The sequence below is a fragment of the Neofelis nebulosa genome, chromosome 4 (assembly GCF_028018385.1).
Source record: "Neofelis nebulosa isolate mNeoNeb1 chromosome 4, mNeoNeb1.pri, whole genome shotgun sequence".
NCBI lineage: Eukaryota > Metazoa > Chordata > Mammalia > Carnivora > Felidae > Neofelis > Neofelis nebulosa.
The window spans coordinates 2,586,744-2,609,513 of record NC_080785.1 but is presented as its reverse complement, the minus strand read 5'-3'; the positions used below and the strand labels follow the sequence as shown (position 1 = coordinate 2,609,513).

Here is a 22,770-nt window from a genome sequence, read left to right as displayed (position 1 = left end):
ATGGACTATGAGGTACGTTGACACAGTGAGATTCCCAAGTGCCTTCACTTGGGAGTAGATTAACCCGACCAGGCCTCAAAGTGTGATGCACATGCACACACACACACAGGTGCACACACACACGCGTGCACACGCCCACACACACCCTCAGCAGGGAAAGAACACAGATTTTTCTTCATTCGGCACGTTCGGCTGCTTATGTACTGACGGGTGCCTCTCCTTCCAAGCTGCCGTCCCGGGAAGCCCGGCCCTTCTTCCAGCCCCTGTCACGCACTTGGCTTCTGGTTTTTCCAAAAATGAAATTCACCCCTAAAGGACACACACAGGTCACTTCTGAGGACATCTGAAAACTGTGTTTCGAGTTCGGAGCAAAGCCATGTTAATGCACAGTGGGAGGGGGAGCCCAGGGCAGGGGCAGACCCCGTTGGGAGGTCCGGGCCCTGGTCACGGAAGCTAGAGGCAAGGCCCACGTTTTGTCGTCCACCTTCGCCCATGTGGGTGCCCGTTCCTCTTTGGTGGCAGGAGCCCGGGGCCTCCGGAACGGGATGTAGGTCACATGGCCACCTGCCGGCCAAGGATCATTCTTGGCCTCCTTCTGGGCTCTTCTCATGCTGAAACGTTCTGCCCTCTTGACCAGGTACCGGCACAGAATCACCTCCCATTTGCACTCTCTTCTGCCAGGTCTGACAGGCTGGCTTCTGCCTGAAATTACTTTGGATTTTTGCTGCTTGGTCCATTTGGGGCGGTTCCCGGCGGACCGCAAGGTGTGTGATGGGCCCCCTCCCCCTGGCCGTGTCACTGAGGGGTATGATAGGGACTTGGACTGGTCTGGTTTTCGCTTCTGTCTCTAGAGCCAAGCACTGTGCGTCCACGACCCCTTGGCTCACTGGCCGCCCCCGGCCCCTGGAGAGACGCTGCCCCCGCACCTGCCACTCGCGGGCGGGGACTGACCCTTCCCTTCAATCTTGAGAAAACCCTTTAATTGTGTTCCCTGAAGAACTCCACCTCGAGAGCGAAGGGGTGAGTTTCGGCGATGTGCTCAGATTCCAGCGGTCCCATCAAGGTTATGCTCTGTCCGGGGCGTGATGCCCCTTCCTTACCACCATTTTGATGTGAAATCATCTGCAATAAAATGGGGAAATATGGCCGCAGGGCCTTTCCCTTCTCCCTTATCTTTGTGTCTACAAACCTCTCTGAACAATGTCCTTTCTCTCCCAGGTGATGTGGCGCGTCAGGAAACCGGTCACACCTCAGCCCTTTCCTCCCCCATCATGAGTGTTTACCGAGCACTGGCTCCGTGTCTGTGCCGCGGTGCAGGACGCAGGAGACGCAGGGGTGGGTGTGGGGCGCAGGGCTCTCCCTCTGCTTCGGGAACAGGGCTGGAGCTGCGCCAGCTGCGAGGGGAGTCAGGATGTCAGAGGGCTGGATGTCAGAGCAGCGGGAAGGTTGACCAACTTGAGCTGAGTGGAGGCTGCAGGGAGAAGGTGCTGGAAGAGAGGGAGCGAGAGCACGGGTGTGGTGGCCGCACCGGCTCCTCCCGTGTGGGTGGGTCACGCGGTGCCCAGGCTCGCTGGCGGTGGGACAGAGGGTTGGCCACACGTCTGCTGTCCGTGGAGCTGATGTTTGGAATCCCACTCGAGAGACGGTGGTGGCACACGAGGGATTTCCTTGGAGGGGAAATAATGACGCGTGTCCAGAGGGCACAGTCACTGGACTTGTTCGGGTCCCCCCTGTTCCCCGGGCACGCACCTCCGTGCTGCAGGGACCGCGGGTGAACGGCAGCCCAGGGTCCGCAGGGCGCAGGGACCATGCGTGAGGGGCTCTGTGTCCCACACAGGTAGCTGTACGTCTATGCCGAGCCTTGTGCCCCAAGGCGGGGCAGGACCCAGGCCTGCTTCCTCTGTCAGGCCTTCGTCTGGAGCCCCGTCCTGGGTTGGTGCTCAGTCCACGGGTGTTGAATGAAGGCCTTGATTCGAGGGACATAAACGGGTTGTCGCGATACGTCTGGCATGGTCATAGGCTGAGGGCGTGTGGCACCTGTAGGGCAGTGCTGAGTGGCTGTGACTCAGCCCCTCTAATTTGCCCAGGAGAGGAAACCCGGCTGGGGGTCAGCGCCGTGGGGAACGTGAGAGGAAAGATCCAGAGCCAGGACGAGGCCCCGGAGGGGCTGGGCGAGGGAGGGCCTGTGCGCTGGCCTGCCCCGTGCTGGTGCCCCTCCGTCACCTGCCCGCTCCCTGCACCTGGCTCGTCGGGAAGGCCGGGGAGCCGGCTGCTGCGGCCGCCCCCCAGTGGCACTGGCCACGCTTCCGGGAGGGGGGGGACTCGGAAGTGGCAGGGCCAGAGGGAGGGCCGCTGGGAGGCACACGGCCCCCTCTCTTGGCTCCCTCGCCCCTGGGCCCTGGCGGCCCGGCCAGCGCAAGGAATGTGCTGTAGGCCACTCACCCGGCGGCTGTTGTGTGTGCGGAGGAATGAAAACTATTTTTGAGTTCCCGCTACTGTCCCTCCCTGGGCCCACAGCTTCCTCCTGGCCACTTCCTTGAACACACGGAGACAGGCCCGGGCACAGTCCCCGGGCCGCACGCTCCTGTCAATGATTAACCGCAGGGTCCCGGGTGTCCCGCGCCCACACCGTGGGCCCGCCTCCGCGCTGGGGGCGCACGCGGCCCGGAAGGACACAGCGCAGGGCCTGCCTCCGCTTTCTCCCTTCTGTGAGTCTGAGGACCTCTGAAGGAAGTCACCTAACCGTGTCCTCCAGCGTGACTCCACTTCTGAGACCCAACAAGCCGGGCGAGGCCTGCTCTCGGAGACGCGCGATGCGCGACCCTGTAAAGCGCTTACATCAAAGGCTCAGGGTGGCTGGAGACCCCAGCTCCCCCCCTGCACGCGCCTGTGTGGGACGGTATCTCGGGGGACGGTCTGTTCTGGTTTGTTCTGAAGGCTCCTTGGACACAGATACTTGTCCCTGCGAGCGAACGGCCTCCCCTTTGAGGGAATGACTGTTGTCACGACTTTCCGTGTGCATTATCTTCATCCCCTAGCTGGCCGTTATTGCTCTGTTCACTTTATAACTAAGGACGCTGGGCCCGGGGAACCCTAACTGCCCGGCCTCCCGCGGGGGGGGGGGTGCCCAGGGTTTAAACTGCAGCCCAGCTGGGCAGGAAGCCCAGGCTCTTCTCGGAGGACAGCGCTGTCACTCACCTGACCCTAGCGGCCACGAAGCCTGGGGCTCACCTTGCCCTCTCCCCAGCCGTCCCCCCTCTCCCTCCGTCTCCCTCCCCGGGTCCCCACGAGAGCCACCCCAGGTCTTGTCCAGTGGGTGTCAGCCTGGCGGACTGGGTGCCCCGGGGGCCCTCCTCTCCCGCTCTGCTCTGCCCCACGTGCGGGGGCATCGGCCAGGCCTGGGGACCCGTCTGAAGGACCCAGTGCTTTCTCCAGCCTCCTCTCACGGCAGGTCTGGGGAAGTGGTGGGTGTGGATGTGAGGCCGGCTCTGCCTGTCCTTGGCGGGAGGTGGGCCTTTAAAGCCGTTGACATCCCAAGCCGACTGACAGATTAGGAGGGGGACGGGTGGACTTCAGCCTGGGCACACAGAGCTTCCGTCAGCTCTGTTCCAGGAAGACTCGCCTAGAAATTCCGTGAGGTTCCGGCCGGGGGTTCTGCCTGCTGCCCTCGCCGGGCTCAGAGCCTCGGGACTTTGGGAGGAAACATCTGTCCCCTCCACTGAGGACGCGGACTTGGCCACTTTCTGCCTCGGCTATTTTCCCCGGCTGCAGCCGCGTGGCACCGACCCCATGCCGTTTCGTGACACTCCATCCACGTCCACGTCGGCGCCGGACCGGATGCCCTGGGAGGTCTGCTCCCCACTCATGGCGTCCTGAAGAGCGTCACCCAGGGCCAGGGGCCGCACGTGCGAAGCGGGACACCCTCCTCACGGCAGGGCCCCGCGTGTTTGTCCTTCCTGCTGGGCCTGGCGACTTCTTAAGAACGTACCAGACGCTCAGATGTGGCCCCTGCATTAACAAGTGACACACAGGCCCCCCCCCCCCCCCCGCTTTCGGAGCCTGGGGGACAACGCAGAGTGTGAGCATGGTTTTTGGAAGCAGACACGGGAGGGCAGAATGCACGGCTCTCATTACCTACCTCACTTGGCCGACTTTCAGCTTCCTGCAAAGTCACCTGCGAGGCGGTTTTAAATAAATCGAGTGACAGCCCTAACAGATTTGAGGGCCCTTATGATCCAAGCCAGTCCTGTGGATCATCCTTTGGTAAAGTAGAAAACCTCACCATTGAAACTTCTGGGACGGAAGGCAATGGGGGTGTGGCTTCCAGTCTAGGGCTGGTCCCCCCTGAGCCTCTGGCCGCCTGAGTGTCTATCTGAGCAGGGGTCGGGCACCCGCACAGACACCTGCGGGGGCACACCTGTGGCCCAGCGGTGACCCGCTCCTCGAGGCCCCCTCTCGGCCCGTCCACCTGGCTCTGCTCGGCCGGGACTGCACTCAGGCGCGTCCGATGCCCAGGTTGGAAACATGCCATGCCTGTTGGACTCTCATTCCCGTAGAACCTGGAGAGACAGGGCAAGGAAGAGATTGCCCACCAGCCTTCAGTTCCAAGGGGGAAGATCCAGCGGGATCCTGGCCCCCAAGGCAGTGGGATGGAGGAAGGAGCTTGAGGGACAGGCTTGGCCGCTGATTGCTGTGTGACCCTGGGCCACCCCACGGCCTCTCTGGGCCGCACCCCCCATCCCGGCAGTAAGGGTAAGGCACTCACGGATCAGCCAAGTCCCTTCTTGCTACGGTGCCCGTGCCTGGCTTTGTGGGGGTTTTGGTGAGCGAGCCCACGTGTTAGCACTGGAAACGCTTGGTCCCAAGAGCGTGTCCACACTGAAGCTCTGTGCTCCCCGAGTGCACAGTCTGTGGGTCGGGACTCACCTGCATATTCTACGAACTCCTCCTCGGTGCCCACCGAGGACTCATCGCCCTGAACCTGCCGCATCGGGATGATGCCCCAGGTGCTGTGTGTGCGTGGATCACAAACCAAATGTCCCCCGGACATTTTCCATCAGTCACGAGCGTCCTCTGCTGTTGAGGTTTGGCCCCAAGGCCGGGCTTGGGTCAGACGGGTCACTGGGTCAGCGGAAGGGTGCGGGCCCTGGGGCGGCCCATGTCTGGGGCCAGTTGGCCTCTCTGTTCGGTTTCCCGCTGCTGGGATGGGAGGCCTCCTGTGGGCGGTGCGTAAAGAGCCCCCCAGAGCCTCTCGGCTGAGTGTTAGTGTCGCCGTGGTCGTTGGAGGCTTCAAGCAGCTCTGAAGGAGTGACTATTACCTTCATGTCATGGGTGAGGCCCAGCAGGCTCAGAGAGGGTGAGTGTTGTCCCCGAGGTCACACACGGAGGACGAGGAGGACTGGGGATTGGCACTCGGGTCTGCCTCTCACGCTGGCCCCCTCCATGCCGCTGCACCGACCCTGGCTCGCCGGCTTGCCTGCTTCTTCTGTCTCTGAGTGCCTGGAGCGTTGACCCCGTGCCCCCCTCCCCTTGCTCTCCCCTGGGGTGACCCGTCTGTGGTTTGATGTCTTTGCTGCTGATTCTGAGTGTGGGAGCCTTCTTCTCTCAGGGGCTCAGCTTCCTCACGGGGAAACCAGGAAGATTGTGCGGCTTGTCCCCGTGTCCCCGGTGTGGCGGGTGGGACACCAGCGGCAAGGGAGCCCGGCTGGGTGGCCGGGCTGTGGGGGTCTCTGCGGGCCCTCCGAGCTGGTCCATCCGCTCAGCCCCGCCAGGAGGCAGCCTGTTTCGAAGGCTTCTGTTTTTAGGCAGCACACGGCCACGGGAGGTCCAGAGCGGCCGCTCCGCGTCCAGGGGCAGCCGACGCCCCTCCCCACCCGAGACCCTGGGGCCTGCCGGCACTCCCTGCTCGGGAAACCTGGGACACAGTCCCTGGGTTAGGGCTCCTCCTGTCCCAGGGAAGGGAAAGAATTCAGAAGGATGGATGACCTCATCCTGCTCCCAACTTTGAGTCTCCAAAGACAGAGCTGACGTCAGCTCATATTTGCAATCTTTTCTCCTCTTTCCTGCAAAACGGCTCCTTCTGCTGGGAGAGCATTTGGCAGCCAGCCCCGTCTCGGGCCTGCCAAGGCACAGCTCCATCACTGAGACTATGTCTTATGTGCCCACTGAGGGGCGGCGGGGGAGCGGCCTGGACGAGGGCCCCCCCGGGGTGGCTCCGATGGGTGCCGGGTTCCTCGAGGTGCCCTGAGAGTGGCATCTGGTGCCACCCCCCAAAGCTGTGGAGAAGCAGCAGACTGATGGGCCTTCTCCAATCATCAGCAGGGCCCTCGGGGGCTCCCTGCCACACAGGCCCAGTAGAGAAGCTGGGATCGGGGTCGTGTGCTCTGGGCACAGAGGCCCTGGCACAGGTTGCAGTGAGGAGGCCGGACGGGGATGGGGGGCGGGCAGGAAGCACAGGGGTCGCCCACGTGTGGACGGCGGGGCTCTGGGTCTCCGGGCCGGGAGAGGCAAGGCAGGGACCCGAGCCCCAGCGGCGTCCCGGCCACCACTGGGAGGTTACGGTACAGCCCGTGCTCTGAGTGATGGTTCCGATTCGGTAAGTGCGTCGCCCCTGCAGGACCCAGAGCCGCCCCTCTGCTGGCCTTCCCTGCAGGGAATGAGTCGTTCAACACGTTTCTCTGTCTCTGTCGCCTGCAGGTGTATCCCCAACACACGTGGTGAACAAGGGGCCACCGCGCACGTCCAGGTCTCCCTCGTCGGCTCACGCGGCCACCGTCAGCACGGCAATGGCATCATCAGCACCACGTTCCTCAGGTGCGTGGGGGGCTCCCGCGTCCCATCCCGGGGGAGAGAACCCTTCCCGCCTCGTTCATTACTTCGCTGGGTCACGGGCTTCCTGCTCACGTGTTCGAGCTCAGGTGTCCTTAAAGGAAAGGCAATCATCAACCAGGCCACAAACACTGAACATTGAGCAGCCACGATACTGGGTGATTAGTGAGGAGGTATTAGTCTCACCTATTTGCGATCGTTCTTGTCACCTTCACTGAGAGAAAACATCCCCCACGGCCATCGCTGGGGGGATGTGGGAGCCCGGGGGGCATGTGTTTACTTAGCGGAAAGAATACAGAACATTCTTATCTGGTCACCTGTCACCGGGCCAGGAGGCCATGCTGCACCCTGCTCTCGCGCAATCTCGCACCCTGCTCTCGCGCAATCTCGCACCCTGCTCTCGCGCAATCTCGCACCCTGCTCTCGCGCAATCTCGCACCCTGCTCTCGCGCAATCTCGCACCCTGCTCTCGCGCAATCTCGCACCCTGCTCTCGCGCAATCTCAGCGGTATTGATTTTATTACTCATACTTTATAAATGAGGATGCTATTCTCAAGAACGCGGACATTTGCTTTGTTGTTGCCACGGTCTCAGCCCCGCATAAACTTCTCGCTCTCGGTATGTGTCCGTCGATCACGCTCCTTGTCATTGTTCCACGATGGGGGCCTTCTCGTGACGAGGTACGGGGCTACGTACCGCTGCACCGTAAGCTTCTGTTTGCAGTTTAGAAAAGGCCACAAGGCAAACTTCAGCTTGAAAATGACTCTTGGGTTGAGCGCCATGATGATACCCAAAGGGCGCGGCCCTGCCCTTCTGGAAGGCCGCCAGGGGCCCGTGCGGTTTCCCAATGGCGGCCTGGCCAGGATCTCTGCCGGCTCCGTGTGGGGGGCTCCAGCTCCCGAGGGCTGGCCCTGCATTCGGACGGCTCTGCCTCGGCCATCGTCCGATGGTGTCCCTCCCCAGAGCCCGCGGGGGTCCTTCCTGCACGGACGGCTCCATGCACACAACTCTCCACCCTCTGGGGATCGTCCTGGCAAGCCGCAGGGACGTGGCTTTTTCAAATTCAGATTTCAGGGACTTTTCATTCTGACCGTGTCCCGGGGCCAACCTGCTTGAATTCCAGCCTGACACTCAAGATCTGTGCTGCCCGAGTGTGGGTTTCGTCCTCTGAAAAGCGGGCCCACCTGCACGAACCCCGCAGGGCGGCTGGACGTTTATGAGACGGGCCACCTGGCACCCGGCTAGTGCTCGCCCGGTGGCCCCTCCCCGTCGGTGACGGGAGCCTGAAGCCCCGGACGCTCGTGTGTGATGACACACAGGCCCACTGCTCCCGGGGCGCACTGACCTTGGGGGTTCGGCATGCACCTGTCTTTAAAATGCTGCCTTCTGTACCTGGGAGCCTTTTCAGGAGAGAAAACACTTTTTAAAAGCTTTGAGCAAGCAACCCCAGATATGTCAAAGTCAGTCCTCAGCTTTTTATCCTTATCGGGAACGGCCACGGCTCTGGGCTCTGCTCCTCAGAGAGACGCGACCCGCACAGACCCAGGCCGACACTGCCGTCCCAGCGGCGAGCTGCGCAGACCATCAGAAGGCCTCTCCACTCGCCCACTCGTTTTGGTGGGTGGCCTTCCCCGGTTCTCTCCACCTCCTTGCTCTTGGACCTCTCGGGCTGTCGCACTATCCTCGGGACACGGTCTGGCCCCGTCCCCCGGCCGTCCTGGGAGGTCCACGCATAGGAGACCCCACGAGTTTGTAGACATTCAGGGGGAAGCCACCCCTCACCTCTCAGCCCCACCCTCGCTGCCCACCCCCTCCTCCTGGGGTCTCAGCACAGGGGCTCTGACCATGCCTTTGACCTCAGGCACTCACCAACGGTTTCAAAGGGCGATGTCCCTCCCAGGCTATGTTTTGGATGCTTGGAGATCGATGGCTGTGTTAGGTCCCAGCAAGGGCCAGGTCCCCCTCCTCATGTTCACTGCTCTCTTCTCTGCCCACCCTCTGGGGCCTCTCCCGAGGGTCCCCACAACCAGTTGTCCTGACCGCCCCCCCCGGGTTATTCCCCCAGCTCCGAAGGCCATCTGCACTCTCGACCTCAGCCATGTGAGAGTGTCAGCACCTCTGGATAAACAGATGCTCCATCCCCCAGAGGGCACGGTTCGCCCTGTCTGGTGTGCCTGTCATCAGAGCAGAGGCTGGGATGAGAATCTGGGAGAAAGTTTTCACGTGGAAAGTGGTCCCTGGAATCAGGAGTGCTCCCCGTGTGCAGGGGAGACAGGAGAGTCTGTGGGGGCATTATCGGTGGTCAGGAAGGGCTCCACCCTAGAAGAGTGGGAATGACCCCAGAGCTGCCCCTTGGCAGGGAGGGAGGTGGACATTTGTCTACCGCTGGCTTCCCCTGTGGGTACAGGGCGGCTGATACCCCCTGGCTTTCAGAGAAAAGAGTCAGGGGAAGCCTGGAAGGTGCTGGAGGAGGCTGGGCAGGGGCGTGGAGCTGTCCAGCACGGCCGGGAGGGAGGCGGTGGCCCAGAGGAACATGCCCAGCACCGAATGTGTTTCCTGCACACCCGGGTGGGGAGTCTTCCTGTATAAATTCATACCAGCCGAGATGATCTGTCGGGTTTGCTCTCTGGGTTATGTCACCGACACGTTTTGTGTTTCATTTTCCCTGCGTTTGTGTATACAGTTATGTTTTAGTAGTTAAGTGGAACTTGTTTTAGCGAGAGAAGCTGATGTCTAAGACTAGCCAGCGGGGTGCTCGCTTCTCCCCGCCAGCATCAGACGCTGCTGAAAGAGGGGAGAAGGAGAAAAACAGAAGGAATCAACCCTTATGAAGAGATCAGAAGGGGGAATGACAGGAGATAAGATGTTTCAACAAATCTCTGTAAGGTCTAAAGTAAGTCTGGCAGAGCTCGGGGTGGGCCAGATGCGGACGGCAGGAGAGCAGAGCTGGGAAGCGGGGCGAATTCGTCAGTCTGTCCTGGGAAAACCCATCATCTTACCCCGTGCCAGCCCTGCGGAGAATATGGGGAACACAGGCAGCAGGCTCACAGGAGAGGGGGCCTTCACAATTGGATGGACTTCTCACAGAAATTCAGAATAATGACTTTCCATTCTGGCCTGCAGCCTCGAGGCTAGAACATTCTCCCGCGGGCGGCACAGGACCCTCAGACAATAAAACGGAGCCACACCACTTATCTGAGTTAGCGATCTTCATACAGTCATAATCCCATAAATGCACTTAATGTTTTAAGAACTTTTATTTATCTTCTAGAATCAACCTAGGAATAAAGCCCAGAAGACTTAATTATGGCTTCAAGACGGAATGCCGATGTCAGTGTTCCTCACCATGTAAAAATAAAATCGTAATTGGTAAAAGTGATAGGGAGAGCGGAGGAGAGGGAAGGGATAGATGCATTGGCTGCTACTCTGGTCCTACGGTGGAAAATCAAGAAACGCTTTTAGAGTTGGTGGAAAAACAAATTCACAAAGGTGAGCGAGAAGAGCTGAAGACAGCAACACCTTTGTCGGATATCGCTCAGGAGTGATGGGAAGCAGTGTGAGTGTGGACAGCCTCCTTTCCATAGTGTTCAGTCCATTAGCATTCATTTCTGAAGCTGAAAACTTGAAAACCGGAGCTTGTATCAGCTAGGATAGACAAGGCTATTCTGCGTAACAAACAACCTCAAACATCTCAGTAATGTGATACAATGAAACTTATTTCTCACTCGTGTGCACTACGGGGGGTGGTCCTGGGCCCCCGGCAGTGGCTTTGGCCCCAGAGGTGGCCTCAGGCTGCAGCTTGGGTCCAGGCTCTGTGTTGCTCACAGGAATTTGTGGAATAAAAAGTGCGACTCAGAACCCCTTCTTCTGCGGGGCACCTCAGATCTCGCGATGTCTCCTCCAGCCACACCCTAGCTCAGAGGTTCGCAGACCCGGCTAGACCCTTGCCTTTTGTGACTGTTGAGCTAAGAACAGTTTTTACACTTTTAAATGGTTGAAAAAAAATATTAAAAGGTGAACGCTGTTCCATGACATGTGAAAATTATACAAAGCGCAAATGCCAGTGTTCAGAAATAAAGTTTTATCGGAACATAGCCATGCTCGTGTGTTTCCATAGTGACTGTGGCCCAGTCACTTAGTGGCTTAGTGAATAGTCGCTTCGTGGCCCCCAAAGCCTGGGATACTCACCGTGTGCCCTTCCCAGGAAAAGCTCTCCAGTCCTTGCCCTCCATGCGCTTTGGGGGCGAGCACCTGTTTGGCCCTCCCCATTCACACCACGGTTCATTCATTCATTCACTCATTCAACCAGCAGGTGTGTAATTAACACTTTCTTTGTGAGGCAATATACGCACAAAGATGAGAAAGATGTGTTGCCTGCCCTCAGGGAGAGCGTGAATTAAGCCTTCCAGGCGCTTCTGACTCAAGGCTGGACGTTATCTGGGCGAGGGGCCCCCAGGCTCTCCGTTTTGACCTATAGAGTAAGTTTAGCTTGACGTGAAACCTTTCTCCATTTCCAAGAGGAGCCTCACCCCTGGAGGTGTCGTGGGTCAAAGTCTCCTCTGAGGGTCTCAGAGGCCCAGAGTTTGCTGGACGCGGTGGTTCGTGGGTCCCAGGCTGTCTCACACCTACTATAGGGCCCCTGAGCTCACGGAAAGAACCAGCAAAAGAGCCCGCAGGCCTTAGCCCCCCTCGCTGCACAGGCATGACTTGTTTTCTAGATGTTCCACGGAGTCGTTCATGCACAGCTGGGGGAGAATAGACCGCCATTGTTGGCCTCTGTCCCTCCGCGCTGTATTCATTAACTCTGGTTTTGCAGGGAAAGTTCCGAGAAGGTGCGCCTGAGGGCTGTGATCTTATCGGGGTTCGGTGAGGTCACAGAGTGGGTGGGCTGGGTCCCCCGGTCCGGAGTGGGGCCACTCCAGGGGGCTGGCGACCTTGCCCGTGGGGTCCTGCCTCCACGCATGGCCAGAGGCAGTCCAGGAGTGGGTCCATCTTCCTGAGCTCGGGGCTCCCCAGACCTCTCCTTTCCCTTGAAAGTACGCTGAGGGACCCTACAAGACATCTTTGAATTTAATAAAACTGTATTGATTCAGGCCGTGTCTTCTCCTGGCAGGAGCGAAGGGGAGAGAGATCTGGTCTCCAGATAGAGACGGACAGTTTTGAGAACACTTTCCTGCTCAGCGAAGTGCTTTCTGAATGCATAGCCTCTGTTTCCAGAGGTGTCTCTGGCCATCTTTCCCAACGCCGCCTTCTCCTGTGCCCCGAGGTGGACCCAGGCACCCTCTGTGCCCCAGACCTGCCTCTCCTGTGCGACTCAACATGGCAGCCTGTGTCTGCGGCCTGGAGTGCCGTTCCCTGGGTGTCTGTCTCTGTCCCATCCCGCAGGGCGCAGACGCAGCACACAGCCAATTCCTTCACGACGCCGTCCCCCGGCCTGCCACGCTATCCTCTCCTTGGAGCATGTGGGATGCCAAGCATGTCCCGGCCGAGCTGCACAGAGAGCGTTTTGGGGGCTTGCTTTCCCGGGCAGGAGGCTGCCTGGCCGGTGGGGCTCTGGGCTCCCACCCTCGGGGAGAGTAAGCTGCCTTACCTGTGCCCAGCCACCTGACGGTCCACCCACTTAGCCCTGTTCCTCTTTCCTGAATGCTTCGGTTTTATTTGCTTTCCCTGTGTTGGCTTCTTGGGGCCACCACAAAGTGGGGGGGGGGGACACATAAACAACAGGAGGTGATTGTCCTAGTCCTGGAGGCTGTGAGTCTAAGATCGCGGTCTCACAGAGCTGGTTCCTCCTGAGACCTCTCTCCTGTCTTCTCCCCATGTTCTCACAAAGTCGTCACTCTGTGTGTCTGTATCCTGACGCCTCTTCTTATAAGGACACCGGCCACAGTGGATCAGGGCCACCCCCTGACGCCGTTTGACCTTAACTACCTGTGTAAAGACCCCTGGCAAACACAGTCACGTCTTGAGGTCCTGGGGTTGAGACTGCAGCACATGGATTTGATAGGACACAGCTCAGCCCATAACAAACCCTAAAAAGAAATGTGAAATTGTAACTATTATTTGAAGAGACCTCTTTGAAGCAAATAAGTAAAAGAATCAGTCAGATGGACGCTATCTCGTCATTCACAAAATACCGCATTTTTGAGAATTATTACAAGTGGAAAACTGATCCACGTGTGCCCGTGGACACCTTGGCCTAGAGCACGTAAAGCGCCAGAAAGCTTTAAAACCAGGCCCCGGATGGGCACGAGAGTGATCTGAGCTGGCCGGATGGAGGCGGTCGACCTCCCGGCGCCCTTTCTGGGACTCTGGGCTCCAGCAGCCGGGGAGCAGGTGAGCACATCGGGTGCCTGGGAGGATTCGGGCCGAAGGCTGCAGATCTCACGGTGCCCGGGCGGGAGACGCCCCACGTCCTTGCCCGGCCCCCCATCCTTTGCTACCGGGGAGATGCTCACAGGTGCTGCCCCGCATTGTCTCTTCCCACCCCTCCCAGCCGTGCACCCCTGACAATGTCTTTTCTGTTTCCTGGCCTCACGTTGCCAGATTCCGGGTCCCCAGACTGGAGTCGGGAGTGCTTTTGTCCAACACGGCCGCCGATTCCTGAGGGGTGAAATCTTTGGAAGAGCAAGTCAGATACGCTGTCCTCTCAGCTGGCAATTGCATATGTTTTATTTACAGCTTCCCATTTCCTTAGTTCAGAGGATAATGTTATTTTTGTCCTGAAAATTCAGCCTTCCTATTAATAACAAATGCAAACCCGTGGCCATATCCTGCCACTGTCCCGTGCTCAGATCGATGGCAGGATACAGCTTATGCTGTGTGTGTATTTTCTTTACTGATAAAACATTCTATTTAGGCATGTTTAACACTGTTTAGGTATGATTCGCCCAGAGTGCTTGAAAACTTTCCCAACAGCTTTCGTGGCCCTAGTTTAGTTACCACTGAGCAAAGATGATTTATGGGAATTTTAGCGCAGTTGTCCTAGAATGGGCATTTTGGAGGTTAAAGAAGACGTTAAGATCATCGGCTCCGGCTGCCTCGTGGTACAGACGAAAAGAACTAAGGCCCAGAGAGCTTAGGAGGCTCAGGGTCATCAGCTGGGTAGAAGAGTTGGAGCCGGAAGCCAGGCACCCTCTGCTCTGTGCAGATGCTTCCTCGGCGAACACAGGGATTCATCGAGCTCGCCGCCCTCAACCTTCTGAGTCGGTTCCAGGGCCCCCGGTCCACTGTGTTAAGTGGTGCAGGGCCAGCGTGCTGGGAGGGAGCTGTTGGCAGGGCCCGAATTTCCACCGGCCTGGCCTTTACGGTGGCGAACGACAGCTCCTTCATTTTCCTTTTGGCTGGCTCAGAGCAACTTGTATCTGGTAATTGCCCAGCTGCCCGTGCTATTATTACTGGTCTCGGCGTCTCGTCTGTGCACAGGGCTGGAACCGAGTGGCCGTGCTGCGGGATCACGGGAGAAGCGTAGGACCGTACTTGAAGAATCGAATCAGACGTTTAGGAAAACGGCAGTGCCCCCACGGCCCCCCAAACTCTTTCTTTGCACAATTCAAATAGGAAGCAATCTTAGAGCAATCTGAAAGTATGCACGAGCCCACCGCCGTTACCCAGAGCGAGGGTGCATCGATCTCCCTCTGCTTCTATTGATTTAATGTCACCTCTGTGATTTAATCATGTTTTCTTTCCTATCTGTGCGCAGTCTTTCTTCTATTGTCTGCCACGAAGCAGCCAAGGCCGTTCGGCCTCTGAGCTGGTCAAAATAACTTTGTTTTTCGTTTGCATTGTTTTCAAGAAATGATTAAACTGCCCGGGGGTAGGACTCTGGTGGATGGTGTTACACGGAATGCAGGATGTCTTGGGAAGACTCAAGCCTTAGCCTTGGCGTCCTGGCCGCGGTGCAGGTGTGGGTCAGGGTCAATGGCGCAGGAGCGTCTTCTCGTCAGCTCCGAGGCAAGCGCTTGCTTCGTGGGCGATGCCTTTGACTTCCTCCTCCTTTCCAAAGAGCCTGGGTGTACGTGGCTGTTGTTCACCCGTCACAGGCGGGCGTGTGGAAGGGGCAGATCCAGAAGCGAAAGCTCATTTGGACTGAGAAGTTTCCCCAAAGAAGTCTTTGAGATGTGCTTTGTTGCAAAATGGCTTTAACTCCAGGATGGCTCCTGTGCAGGGTGCCGGCATTCCCACCATCGGCGGGGTGGCGGGCAGGCAGCTGATGACAGCAGACTTGAGAGGACAGCTGCCCTCGATCCCTGAGTCTGTGCTTTCCGTCCGCGTGTGGGCTGAGAAAGTGATTCTGAGACACTCGAGTACGTGCTTCTGCAGAGGACGGTGAGGTTCTTACTGGGAATCTCCATGATGAGAGTTTGCTTTAGGATTTTTAAAACAGTGCTTTATTCTTTTTTAAAGAAAGTTTTGCATTTATTTTATTTTTTCGGAGGAGATAGATATAGAGAGGGAGAGGGGGAGACAGAGAAGAGACAGAGCTCTCCATGAGTGCTGGTAGGGACCCTCCAAAATGTGTCTGGACACCCAGTGCCCACAGTCGTGGACCAACACTAAGGCACACTGGGTTTTGTGCACGCTCTGACAGCTCCTGTCTGTTTCCTCGTGCATGCCGCCCACTGCCTTCTCTTCATCTCTGTCCACTGAGATCAGGATCAAACATTACCTACATCTTGACCAGAAGTTGTAGCCCCAACCCTAAACCTTTTGTAAGTTAAAAACCACTCAGCAAAATAAGTTGCATTAAAGAGGGAATAACGGTGACACACATTTAGTTTGTATTGATGGAACCCCACGTATCAAGCCTTATGGGGGTGTTCGAAGCACTATTCACGAACATTTAGGGTGTTCAGTTCATTCATTCCCATCCAGGAGAAAATGTAATTAAATACATTAGACACTCAGGAAGTTAAGAAAGGGGTGAAGACAATACGCACAAACACAAAGTAAGGAGAACAGGAAAAGCACATGATAGGTGCAGAAATGAATTCTTTAGAAAACAGGAAAAGCCAAAGGGATTATAGATCCATGAACGGGCTGTTTGGAAAATCGAGATAAAAGACATCCAAACAGCCAAACAAAAGAGAGAAAACACAAATGCAAAACGTCAGAAATGGGAGAGGAGGTACGAAAGTGGAGATGAGGTAATCAGAGTGAATGTGAAAATGGTCATAATCCTTGTAAGCTTCTAGATTTTGATAAATCGCATTATTTTCTGGGAAAATAGAGACCAGCCAAACTGACCTGATAAGATGTTTCAAGTGTGGACACACTGATGTTCTTGGAATGAATGTGAATGTCGTCACGTGATTACCTCCCAAACAGAAAACACAAGTCTAGGATACAGACAATTTTAGTGGCAAAAGGGAAGAGAGAGTTTTTTAGGGCTAATTTTTTGTAGCCTTTTTCAGAGCAGTTTTAGGTTGACAGAGAGGAAACTACAGAGGCTTCCTGCGGACCCCCCGCCCGTGCACACGCACAGCCTCCCCACCATCGGCCCCTCTCCCAGATGGTGCACCTGTTAGACCTGATGAGCCTACAAGGGTGCGTCATCATCACGGAAAGTCCGCAGTTTTGCGGTCACTCTTGGTGGGTGTCCTGTGGGCTTGAACAAATATGCAAGGACACGCAGCCACAGTTACGGTGTCCGCACTCTCACTGCCCTGAAAGTCCTCGGTGTTCTTCCTCTTCCTCCCTTCCGCCCCCAACCTCTGGTAACCCCATTCATTTACTGTCCCCATAGCTCTACCTTTTCCAGAATGTCACAGAACTGGAATCATACAGCGTGTAGCTTCTTCAGCTGGCTTCTTTCACTTGGTAACATGCCTTTAAGTTCCCTCCGCTCTCTGTATGGTTTGATAGCTCCTTTAGTTTGAGTGCTAATACTCTTCTATTGCCTCAGCGTTCCACAGTTTACGTAGCCGCTCGCCGATTGAAGGACCTCTTGGATGCTTACAGGTTTTGTCAGTTAAGAGTGACGCTGCTATAAACATCTGAGTTTGCAGGGTTTTGTATGCCTATAAGTTTTCAGGTAAATACCACGTTCGGACGAGTACCATGAAGCATCATTCCTGGATTTTACGGTGAGAATGAATATATTCTGTTTTATAAGAAACTGCCAAACTGCTCTCCCAAGTGGCTGCACCATTCTGCACCCCACCAGCTGCGGGTGAGCGTTGCGCGTGCTGGCCAGCGCTCGGCGTTGGCAGCCTTCCGCACTTCGGCCACTCCCAGAGGTGCACCGTGGACTCTCGTTGTTGTAGAAGAGATCATTTTCATGTTGTTTCATGTGTGTTCACCCACACGCGAAATTAAAAATCTCCCAATTCATTTCATTAAGTTCGTGTGATTTTTGTTCAAGAATTATTAGCGTGATGATTTGACCAAATTAGTATGAAATATTTGACCAAAATAGCATGAAAAATTACAAACCAATGTCGCTTATGCACACAGACACATTATTTTGTAAACACGATACGGCCTCATCAAAGCCAGCAGAATATGGAAAGAATACTACATTCTGATTTCAGAAATGATATGATGGCTTAGTAAAGGATACTATTAATGTTATTAATGACATCAATAGGCCTAAAGATTTTTTAAAAAGTTCATCTTGGTAAGTTTCTAGGAGACTCTATTAATGATCCAAAAAAAAAAAAAAAGGTTCTAAGGGTGCCTGGGTGGCTCAGTTGTTTGAGCATTGGAGTCTTTATCTCAGCTCAGGTCGTGATCTTGTGGTTTGTGAAATCGAGCCCCGTGTTGGGCTCTGCGAGGATAGCACGGAGCCTGCTTGGGATTCTCTCTCTTCCTCTCTCTGCCCCTCCCCCACTCATGCTTTCTGTCCCTCTCAAAATAAATAAACTTGAAAAAATGTTCAAGAAAACTTGAAAAAATGTTCAAGCAAATTAAAAACAGAATGCCTCTCCCTTAGCTTGGTTAATATTTTGTCTTTTAATTTTTTTTTAATATTTATTTTTGAGAGAGAGACAGAGAGTGCGAGCAGGGGAAGGGCAGAGAGAGAGAGGGACAGAGAGAGAATCCCAAGCAGGCTCCACACTGTCAGCGCAGAACCCATTGTGGGGCTCAAGCTCACGAACCGTGAGATCATGAGCTGCACTGATACCAAGAGCCACTTAACTGACTGAGCCTCCCTCGTGCCCCAATATTTTGTCTTTTAAACTCAAACTTAACATCAGACATTAGAGTAAAACAATCAAGAGATCTCTGTTAAACTTAAGAAGGAATCAAGAGAGCTAAATTTCCTACTGTAACGTTGATCTACAATTTTTAAACAATGCAATTAGATTAAAAAAAAAACATAAGAAATAATACATATCTTCAGGGTGCCTGGGTGGCTCAGTCAGTTAAGCGTCCAAATTCGGCTCAGGTCATGGTCTCTCAGTTCATGAGTTTGAGCCCCGCATCGGGCTCTGTGCTGACGGCTCAGAGCCTGGAGCCTGCTTCTGATTCTGTGTCTCCCTCTCTCTCTGCCCCTTCCCGGCTCATGGTCTGTCTTTCTTGCACTCAAAAATAAATGAAACATAAAAAAATTGAAAAAAAAAAAGAAATAATACATATCCGCAGAAGACAAATTTTAAAGATTATTGTAACTTATTGATGATTTGATTGTCCACCTAAAAACCTTGAGAATAAGTTGAAAATACTATTTGAACTGTTAAAAACATTTGTACTAAATTGGCTAGTTCCAATATAAAAATACTAACCAACAAGTGTTCTGCATGTTGGCAATGACTAGTTTGGAGAGAAGATCATATTCATTACAGTATATAAAGTATCTGGAAGTAAATGTAAGAAATACACAGAATGCAAATAACAAACGTTAGTTTCATCTAACTAAATGAGAATACATGCCATGTTCCCAACTGTAAAGGCTTAATATTATAAAGGAGAGTTTTCCTATAACTAATTAAAAAATATAATGTAACACCAATCGAAATCATGTCAGGATATTTTTGAAACTTGACCAAGTGATTCTAAGACAAACATTTTCAGAAAAGAAAATTAATGGTGTCTTTGTTGTAGCAGGTCAAAGATATGGAGACATATTAAATAGAATCGCATTAATGAGAAAGAATCGATTATTCAGTGAATAACCCCCTGGGGCACGGGGTTCCTGCCCGGAAGAGTTGGGGTTCTTTCTATCAGACACCAAAATAGATTTCATGGTGATTAAATAATCCCACGTGAAAAACAGAATCAGAGGGGAAAAAAACGGAGCAACAGTCGTCTGATCTTAGAATGGAGAAAGTCAATATTTATGTTTGACTATATTAAATTTAAAATGTTTGCAAATTAAAAGTAGTGTCTCAAGTTAAAATGTAAGCAAAATATACTGGGGAGACTATTCACACAGGACAGACAACGGTGAAATTTCTTAACAGTATAAATGTTCCTAAGGTTCAGCACAAAAAAGTTGAGCATCTAAAGAGAAAAATAAGCAAATGTCATTAGTAGACAATTTCCAGGAGTCCGACAAGCGGCCAGTAAAAGTAAGCAAACTATCCAACCCCACTGGTAGTCAAATAATTTACGGTGAAGTAAAAAAAAAAAAAAATTAGTGGTCAGATTAGCAGAAGTAAAATGACAAGGTAACAGCACAAGCATCCCAGGGCTGGCAGAAAAATCTGAGGGATTCAAATGCTGTCCTGTGCACCTCTGAGAAAATTGGTAGAATTTTTTGGAAGTAATGGTATTACTTTCTGTCAAGATTCTTACTGCTCAAACCTGGCGATACACCTGTTGTAGGAATTTCTCCTAAAGAAAGAATAAAAAAAAATACACGTAGTACTTTTCATTTCATTGCTGTTGATCAAAAAAACAGATTGGAGACCACAGAAACGGCAAAGTGGGGGGCTCCTGTCCACTAAAGTTCGCCCTATTTGTGTAGCGGGATACCACATGCACAAGTTTGAAGGGGAGCTAACGAGATGGAGAATTGGAAAACAAAGGACAGACAGGGGGCCACTTGTAAGAAATCTCGCAAGCCCAGCGTTGCAAAATAAATGCTTTATACGTATATTAAGTACAGAGGATAGTCGTTGCTGACTTCCCTTGGTAGACCTGAGGCAGATTACGAGCTACCTCTCTGTAGGTTCCAAACTGCAGACGGTGAGCGTGCATACTTTCAGGATCAGAGAGAAGAGGGGGCTATTACGAGGCAAGGAAGGACTCTACAGCTCGAACTGGACAAGGAAAACTCTAGGAGGGGCGTCTGGTACCCGACAAGGTTTCGGGTTCTTAGGTCTCCCTGACTCTTGCTGGAGACACTCCATCTTCTTAGTTTTGCTGTTATATCTGGACTCCTTATCTGGTTTCGAAAAGAACTTTGATCGGGTCATTTGAACATTAGCTGTATCTTCAAGCTTGTGCTGACTCCCGCCTGTTAGCGGTTCTACGGCGTGGATGGGTGTCGAGGAGCATGGCCCTTGGGGTGGAGGCCGGTGTCTGCAGAGGCCCTGATCCCCGAGAAATGAGCCCGTCGACACCGCTCGGCTCCGCCCGTGGCCGCCTCCTGTCTACCGGACCGTCCCGGGACGTGGCTGTGTCCGTCTGTGGCTACCCTGGAAGGGGCGCCGTTGAAAGCCATCCGCCATGAATTTCTTTCTGGCATTTCTCGGCTTCTCGTAGCACAAGGATGAGGAAAGGGTGTGAGATGAACCCTGGTCCCGAGCGTCGTGTGCAGGAACCCGCACCCAGGGCCGCTCGGGGACTCTCGAGGCTGTCCCTCCTGCTCTGGGAGCTTCTGTGGCCTTTATCGTTGGCTCTCGGTCCTGGGGGTGCTTTTTCTCATCTGCAAGCTCACGTCAGGCATCCACGGGGTCACGGGATGCCACTCAGCCACGGCGCAGACAGATGCTTCCCCGGGAGCCGGCAGCGCACTGTGTCTTCACACAACAGCCCCGCACACTTGCGCACAAATTACGTGCCTGGGCACGATGGCGGAGCAACAGGATGGACTTTCGAAGCCCTTGAAACTGTCCCCATGATGCGGGAGTGATGTGTCACGTACGTTTGAGTTTATCCACAAACTGACAAGACTGTCCATTGGGATAACTTCTAAGGAGTGACCTAAAAGTAATGAGTGCCTGGTAAGTAGTCCGTAAAACGCTGTCCGATAACTCCCCTCTGTCTTCCTGACCTTCGGAAGCTCCATCAGTCACCCCGGGAGCAAGGCAGTTTCAGGGGCTGAGATCTGGAACCGGGTCGTTTTAGGAACCAGGTCGCCTTAGCATGTAACTTTATTCTGTTCTTCCGGGCGCCCCACTCACCTACAACTTGTCAGAACCCTCACCCCCAGGTGATGGCTCCAGATGGGTCATGTCCGGGGCGGGGATGGGGTGGGGGAGAGACCAGCAACGGTTGGGGACAGCAGCAACCAGGCAGATGAACGCGGGAGGCGTTTGGTCTCAGGATCCCTGCTCTGGTTTCTTACTTTGAAAACGTATTTGGTTTTCACCCCCTCGGAAACAATGCCACCCTCCGAGACAGAATCCCAGGCGGGGAGGAACGTTCTCGATGGGCTATTAGCTCACAGGAGAATTCTCGGTTCTACCCAAGCTTTGTCCGCAAGCTGTCGTGGCCAAAGCGCTTCGACTCCCGTGTGGCCTCCCTGAGAGGTGTGGGCTCAGCACGTACTCACCGCCCGTGCGCGTCCAAGACCGCGAGTCTCGTGTGGCCACGTCAGTCACGGTCTGCTCAGCTCCAGAGGAAGGAAGTGCTTTGCAAAGAGAACCTTTACAGTTCCCGACGTGCCCGCACTGAGAACTCTGCCTGCGGGCTGTGTGCAGGTCACACAAGGCGGCTCTGGGTGCCCCTCACCCCAGAGCACCCCAGGCGACGCTGTGTGCAGGCTCCTGCAGACTGTCTTCTTCATGCAAACAACGTGCTCTGGTGCCTTCTCGAAGGTATCGTTGTGGAAAGTCCCAGTTCACTTGAAGTTAGGTCCAATCACGTTAAGAAAATCAGCATTGTCGTGATCGCCGCGTTGTCCCCCAGGATCCCGGAGAAGGGTCCACTATCACCTCGCCCTGTGTCCCCGTGCTGGCCATACCTCGGAGAGAAGAAGGAGTGAGGTCTTCGGTGTGGACAGCGGGGTAAGCGACTCACACTTGTCTCTGAGTGGCTGTCCCTTCCTGGTCTGGCTGGGAGGTGGTGGCAGCCAGGGGCACATGGTTAGCACCAGGAGACGGGCCACGGGGTGGATAGGGGATGGCTGGGATTGAGCAGGGGACACTGGAGAAGGGGTGCTGGGGCTAGCTTAGCTCTTCTGGGGAACATTCCAGACCCTGTATTCTCTGTCTGCTCTGCCTCTCACCAGTGCGAGACGTGCACCTGGACGGGTCACCGAGCCTCTCTGTGCCTAGTGTCCCTCTGTCTGGAGGGCTGAGTTTGAGTCCAAACTGACTGACGACGAGCCGTGTGGCCTTGAGGGTTTATTCACCTCCCACGCCCCCCTCTCTCCATCTGCACGGCGAGGGACCTTGGCAGTATCCAGCTCGCCCGGCTGTCGTTGAGGACAGCATGACGTCGCACGAGAGACTCGATGTCGATAGTAGCCATTATTGTCTTAGTCAAATCAAGGCATGCAATCAGGCTGGGGTCTTCAGGACCCCTCCATCCCTTGGGCCTCAGGCAGGTGGTGGTGAGCTCACTCCCTGCCCAGGACACAGTCTGTGATGAGAGATGCCACACACTAGCAGCGGGAGCGAGCTGGCCACCCACTCGGGGGGCCGCTGGTCCGCAGGGCAGGGGCCCGGGTGGACCCAGCAGCACCCGTGGTGACGTGGGTGCCACGTGTGGAAGGGCGGGTGCCTGCCCATCACCCGGAGGCAGCCTGGGCATCGGCTGTCCTCAGAGGCCGTCCCCCTCTCCGGTCCAGACCGATCCCCAGGGCAGAGGGCAGGCTGACCTGCAGAGACACGG

The 22,770-nt window shown here is 55.0% G+C and overlaps 1 protein-coding gene across 1 annotated transcript in view; it reads right to left on the bottom strand.

Moving 5' to 3' along the window:
• The window catches only part of SHH (sonic hedgehog signaling molecule), a 29,377-nt gene extending 24,387 nt beyond the window's left edge, over positions 1-4,990 (bottom strand). The window contains 5 exon segments of the mRNA XM_058723454.1: positions 1,284-1,471; positions 3,787-3,872; positions 4,418-4,559; positions 4,593-4,629; positions 4,927-4,990. Coding sequence (XP_058579437.1) covers positions 1,284-1,471; positions 3,787-3,872; positions 4,418-4,559; positions 4,593-4,629; positions 4,927-4,990 — 517 coding nt within the window.
• Between the last annotated feature and the right edge of the window lie 17,780 nt (positions 4,991-22,770).